At 46.9% G+C, this 6,726-nt stretch overlaps 1 protein-coding gene across 5 annotated transcripts in view; it reads right to left on the reverse strand.

Annotated features, from left to right (window-relative positions):
• pcdh17 (protocadherin 17) overlaps positions 1-4,477 on the reverse strand; it is a 46,261-nt gene extending 41,784 nt beyond the window's left edge. For 2 of the 5 annotated variants that reach the window (XM_040203161.2, XM_078085264.1), the window contains exons 1-2: positions 3,724-4,477; positions 239-3,032 (exon numbers count right to left, since the gene is read on the reverse strand). In XM_040203161.2, coding sequence (XP_040059095.2) covers positions 239-2,734 — 2,496 coding nt within the window. In that variant the 5' untranslated portion in view covers positions 2,735-3,032; positions 3,724-4,477. The remainder of the gene's footprint in view (positions 1-238; positions 3,033-3,723) is intronic. The other 3 variants (XM_078085262.1, XM_078085261.1, XM_078085263.1) reach the window with 3 other exon arrangements.
• Positions 4,478-6,726: the final 2,249 nt, after the last annotated feature.

The following is a 6,726-nucleotide window of genomic DNA, read 5'->3' on the forward strand; positions in this document are numbered from 1 at the left end:
TCACTGGCTCTGTTCTATGAGAGCACCAGAATGACCGTTTAATCCTCCTAATGCTCACCCCTCCCTCCCTTCTTTTCCCTCTACACTCTTGAGATTTTCTGCCTCTCCCCATCTTCCTTTCCTTTAATTTCACAAAACAAGCAGGGCCAATGTTGGAATAGAAAATGGGAGCTTTCTGAGGGTTGTGACGTAGATACGGTGGCATAACGGTGAAGGAGAGGAGTGCAATTTATCTTACCTGTATGATGGACATGCGGTTAGTAGGTGTGTCTGTAGTGCTGGTGACTGGGCCTGTGAAGCTGGTGTGGCATCCCACGTGGCCTTGGGGCACGCTGAGGTTATTGGCAGTGGGCTTGAGGTACATGACCTCTGACCTTGGTGAGCTGAGTGGCAGGCGTGTCTGGTAGTCAAAGTACATGGGAGAGGTGGCCAAGGAAGGGCTGCTTACCACATTCATCACATTCATGGCATCCCGCTCCTCCACCTCGCTCTGCACCAGCATGATGTCGTTCTTGTTAATCTTCTTCTTCTTGCCTTTTCCAAGCTGAGGGTGCGAATATTCTGCAATGCGACAGTTATAGGTACGGATCTCCTTGTTTTCTCGCTTGCACTTGATTGCTATGGTCACCATGGCTGCCAGAAGCATGATGGATATAATGCTCAGAGTTACAATAAGAGGAAGGGACATGTCCCAGTTCAGATTTTCCTTTGTGCGTGGCAGTCCATCTGGAGGACGTCCGTTGGACGCCTTGATGAAGAGCCTGGCGGCGGCGGTGAGGGTTGGCTTGCCGTGGTCAGATACTCGGATGATGAGCTCCGCGAGGGGGTTCACGTCGTCCCAGAACGGGTGGGCTGTTCGCACCTCCCCGGTCACCGGATCGATCTCAAAGAGGTGCTCTTCATTACCATCAGAGATCTCGTACGTGAGCCTCCCACTTTCGCCGTAGTCGTTATCCACCGCCCTCACCGTGGTGACGATGTAGCCGACGCCGACATTGCGTGGCACGTGGATCTCCGCAGTGTCGTTTAGAAGCAGCGGCAGGACGATGACGGGGATGTTGTCGTTGACATCCAGAACACTGATTCGTACTGTGGCGTTGCTCTCCAGTTGTGGAGATCCGGAGTCTCTAGCAAGAACCTTGAAGTCAAAATATTTGATTTGTTCATAGTTAAAAGATCTGACGGCATAGATGGCTCCATTAGCAGCGTTCACGTTGACATAGGTGTTGACATCACCGCCGCTCACATTGGAGTAGATTATGCTGTAGTACACTGTGCCGTTCTGGCCGAGGTCTGGGTCATGTGCTAGAACAGAACCTAGGTACTCCCCGGGAATGTTGTTCTCAGGTATTTGAAGTAGGTAAACTGACTTGGTGAAGCGAGGAACATTGTCATTTTCATCCAGGATTTTTACAGTGAAGGACTTTGTGGAGTTAAGGGGAGGAATGCCGTTGTCTTTGGCCACGATGGTAACGTTGTACTCATCCTGTGCCTCTCTGTCTAAGGGTCTGTCCGTCACCACGGTATAGAAGTTGTCATAATTCTCCTCAAGTTTAAAAGGGACATTACCCAGAACTCTGCACTGAAGCTGCCCATTCCTGCCCGAGTCCTTGTCTGTGACGCGGACCAGGGCAATGACGGTGCCTGGAGGCGCTGCCTCGCTGATGGCTCCCTGTCTCACGGACACAAAGCCAATGGACGGCCAGTTATCATTCCTGTCCAACACTTTCACAGTGACTTTACAATGCCCTGGGATTGGATTGGGACCTAGATCCTTGGCCTGGACGTCAATCTCAATAACCGGGCTCTCTTCGTAGTCAATTTCACCTTGAATCTTTATGACCCCGGTTCTGGAATCTATAGAAAAGAGCTCCCGGATTCTCTCTGGGGCATAGCCACTGAAAGAATAGACTACTTGTCCATTGTTTCCCTCATCAGGATCAGTGGCGTTTAAATCGATCAGCAATTTACCTGGAGGGGAATTTTCAGGAATTTCCACAACATATGAAGGCTGATCAAACACTGGGCTGTTATCATTGGAATCAATAACTTTAACATTTATCTGCATTGTACCCGACCGAGGATATTCCCCCCCATCAGTGGCTGACAATATGAGGGTGTGATGGTTTCGTACTTCTCTGTCCAATGGCCGCTGAATAACTAATTCTGGAAATTTTGTCCCGTCCCCACGGGACTTTACCTCCAAGGAAAAGAGATTGTAGTCATCGCGTGTTATTTGATAGGTTTTCAGGCCGTTCTCCCCTGCATCTGGGTCATGCGCGCTGGTCAGTGGAAAGCGTGTGCCTGGCACTGCGTTTTCCGAAATGTCAATATCGATCTGATCCGAGGGAAAGTTGGGAGAGTTGTCGTTAATGTCCTGAATATCTATTTTGATCATGCAGATCTCCTTGTCGTTGGCGAACACCTCCATGGAGAGCTGGCACTTTGGGTTCCTCTTACACAAGGTTTCCCTGTCGATGCGCTGCTTCGTGTACAGCAGTCCGCTTTGGGGGTCCACGTCGATGAGATGCGGAGCCGAGTTCTCCAGCACCCTGAAGTTGGCTTTCTTACCCTGTCCTCCCGGCCCAACCTGTTCGAGTCCGAGTCTGGCATCTTTGGCGATGTTCCCAATCACTGTCCCCGGACCCTGTTCCTCCGGGACCGAGTAGTTCAAGTTTTTCAATGTCAGGGCTTGAGCCCATAACAGGAGGAAAAAGAAAACAGAAAGATACATCCCCTCTCCGTAAAAGCTGCTGTAATCTGTGTTGATTACGCTTCCTTTGACCTGTTGATATTTTGTTCGAATCTGGTGTTTCTATTAATCGGGATCAAGTAAAGAGTTCTGTTCATCGTGTGAGACCTTGGCATTTGTCTTTGCGGATTGTCTTTGCTCGGTCTCTCTCTTCCTCTTCCAGCTATCTGTGGTGCCGAACACCTAATTTATATTCAGCTGAGCGCCCAGACTCATCTGAGCAATAACCACGATCCAGTCTCCAAACAGAATAGTCATTGTAAGTGTTCAGTCATGCCACCTAAGAAGAAAACAGAAAATATGTACATATATGTTAAAATGAATACGCGTCAGTTAAATCACCCCAATAGAATTTACAAGACATCATACTGCCAGTCAGAAATCAGATCCACCGCCGAGCCAAAAATGAAACAGCGCTCATGTGTAATTCATCTCCACAATTATGGGGGAAGATTGTCAATTAGTTAACCTTGGGAAGACACTCGGCGCCGCACAGATCAGGGAACTAATGATTCCCCTTGCAGCACCGTTACACCATGTATCGTTACAGACAGAATGCAGCTTTTAATCCAGCTCTGATGAGCAATGCTCAGCCTGACCCTGACTCGATGACGGCACATCAAGAGAATGCCGACTGGAAATGTAAAAGGGGGCAACTTTGATCATGTGGTCGCCCTGCGGGCGTACAAATGACGCGGCGGCTATTTGAATAAGTGTGTATAAAACGAGCCTCTTACGCGCATTAACAAATCCGCATAATCCGGAAATTTACAATGAGACTTGTGCAAAAAAATGTGTAAATGAGTCTCTCTCTCTCTCTCTCTCCGTCCCTCTTCCTTTCCCTCTTTCTCAGCTGTTGCTCCTGCACGCATAGGGACGCATGTGATACAGCAACCTTTTGGACACATAACCAAAAGAAGGGGGACCTCACACAGCACGAGGGACACAAAGAACAAAACGAGACAACTTACCGAAAACAAACGGCTGCGTGACAAATAGTCCACAGTGCTAAAACGTTAAACTGTCACAAGCCAAGCAGTTGCAGCAGGGTTCATCCCGTGTCCTTCCTCCCGTGGCTGTGCAGGAGGAGGGGAAGCGGCCAGCCTCCGCCGCACGCGTAAAGCTACAGTGCGGCGCAGTGAAGAGAAAAAAAGAAAAAAAGTGCTCCAGGAAAGTATGACTGTAATGTCAATGAGCCGAAGTCCTCTCCGCTGCGCGATTAGGATGCTACGGCTCGCCCTCGGTCTGCAGTGAGTCACCCTGCTTCTTCTGCTTCTTCTTCTTCTTCTTCTTCAGGGACAGGAAAACTGAACTCAATGGAGACAAAAAAAAAAAATTCCAGATGTGCAGGAAGGCAGATCCGGCTTTGCTAACCCCGTCCGAGACACCTCTGACTGACTGACTCCCGGGGTGGCATCGTTTTGTCCTTGTGCGCCCGTCAAAGTCCTCACAGAGAGACAGCTGCCGAGGAGGCGCTCAGCAACAGACCCGCATTCAGGCACGAGTCTGCTGTAGCTGTCGGTGGGGTTCTGGTGGTGGTGGTGGGGTGGGGAGTAGGTGGTGGGGGGTTGAGTGGGGGTGGGTTGATTTTCCTTCAATATATATACGCACAGTGGTTCCTCAGTATTTCCCGCACGTAGCACAGCCCTAAGCGCGCAGAACGCTTCCTCTCACTGACTGAAGTCCGGACCCGCATGGTGCATTAAGCGTTGTCGCTGCTCCTCTGGCAGCCAATCAGTTTGAAGAGGTGGGATGAGGGGGCGGGACTTGGACGCCGCTGCGGGGACGGGCTGCCGGTGATTGGTGGCTCGCAGTTCACCGGCGGTGCAGCTGTGTTTTTTTTCAAATATCACACTTCACTGTTGTTTACAATAAAGCGGAAAACGTGCGTTGGGCGGCTTCTGTCGAGGGACTTAAAAGGAGTCTGGGCTGGACAGGTTTTTTGAAAATGTCGGTTGGGTCGTTAAATCCGACACCGACGCGCACAGTTTGAATTTGACGGAAATTAATTCATACCGTTTGTTTTGAGCTTGGTTTAAAAGCACTAACAATAAGTCCCTGTGCCAGTGCCAGCGCACGTTTTTTTTTTACCAGCATGAAGGACTAATCATGTACCTAAGAAATTGTAACGGCCGTTTTTGAAAAATACACAGTGAACAAAGTATAAATGCTGAGCAGAGTATTAAATAAGCAAAATAGTCGTTGAATACACAGGGAAACACACAGAACAGATTGCCGGAGCATCAATAAATCATAACTCATCCGGTAAGATGAAGGCCCTCAGGACTTTTAGTTGTCTTTGGACTGAAATGTTGTCAGAGAGTTTGTCATAGTTTAACATTTGGTATTGCGATTTCCACACGTCAGCTTTGTTTAGTATAATTGTGTAGTCTATCCATGTATAAACATTGTTCCAAACCTCTTTGACCTTCCCTCTGACCTTTATCTCTGACAGGAAGGAAAGAAACGAGTGTCAGAACCACGCGTTAGTCGGGAAGCGACAAAGGCTCATTATTAAACAGCAGGTTTGATGTACCAGTGTCAAGATGATGATAACTGATGACGGTAAATGTCACATCACTGTCTCTTATCAGCAAGCGGCGTACGTTTGTGTGTGTGTGTCTGTGTACGGGTGTGTTTATTCAAATGTGATGCATATTTTTATTCACTACCTTTCTATGAAGTCTCGGGTCATTCAGCTGTTGCAAGAATTGTATAGCCGGGGACTAAAGGCTTATTAGCAAATGGCCAGAAGTTCAAAAGAATTTATGATTATGTGTGAAAAATAATTGTATTTGCTCTTGAATGAAGGTGAATTATCTTTCATTCCAAATTTTTCCCACTATATTTTTTTAACGTTTTCCCAAAAAGACACATTTGCTCCTTTTCCTCTGCATTTACACAACGCTACACACTGAGCTTTAACAATCCCTGGAAAACCACCAGCCAAGATGAAATGTCACCAGCGCTGCCAGAGATAAACCCAGCCATTAGCAGCTTTCTTCATTAGCCCAATTAAAAGGCCCTCAGGAAATGCACTGACAGAAAGCGTATTTGGAAGAGGTTGCTGGTGAACAGTTGCATTAAAACCCAATTTCGTAAATTAAATTTCAATGTAATGGCCTTTCTTCAGGTGGTAATAAGAGAAAGAAGGCCTCTTCCTGCCTACGCCATTTAACCACTTTTAGAATTCTCCTTTTCAACCTTTTTCACTTTCGCTCTGATTTCACTTCTTCCCTCAAGCAATAAAAATGTGTAACACTGTTAGAAGAAATTTAAGCCGTGAAGATGGACCAGGTGGAGCCTGAGTGTGAACTTTTTCCTCTGCTCGAGAGAAAAAATAAAAATCAGTTTTGACGTTTTACACATGGAGAGTTTTATTCCAGCAACAAACTGTCGCTTCCTTCTGAGATAGATTTTACCCGCCTGTTGGTCGCCTCCCACATATATTTTTCCTTGTTACCATTTGAATCTCTACCTCTGTTCTTCTGTACACTGTTAAACGTTGGGTTGAGGGAGAGGGGGAGTAGCACCTTGTTCTATGCCTCATTTTGCTGTGGTTCAGCAGTAGGGAAAACACAGTTTGAGTAACTTTTTCTTTCTCTATGATGGTATGAAAGCTCATTACAAAGGCCCTCCACACTGTGACGCATATGTCACGCTTTACTGAAAGTTAGTTAGACCCACAGTTGACCCTTTCACACTATATTTTAATCCTTGAGTGTCTAAAAGAGGTGGCTCAAGGTGTAGTCCCTTCCTATTCAATGCCAAACCATAGAGATCAAACTAAAACAAAAAAATGTTTTATGGTTTGTTCTCTATTTCTTCCATGTATTTCTCTCCTATACACTTTTCCCAAAGTAAACTAAGGTTTCAGTGTGCTTCAAATAAACGTAATATTGTACACATGCATCTGAAGACCACACACAGAAGCATCAGTGACATCTCTGTCCATCTTCCATCACACATAAATC

Source organism: Gasterosteus aculeatus, chromosome 12, assembly GCF_964276395.1.
Source record: "Gasterosteus aculeatus chromosome 12, fGasAcu3.hap1.1, whole genome shotgun sequence".
In the NCBI taxonomy this organism is placed as follows: Eukaryota; Metazoa; Chordata; class Actinopteri; order Perciformes; family Gasterosteidae; genus Gasterosteus; species Gasterosteus aculeatus.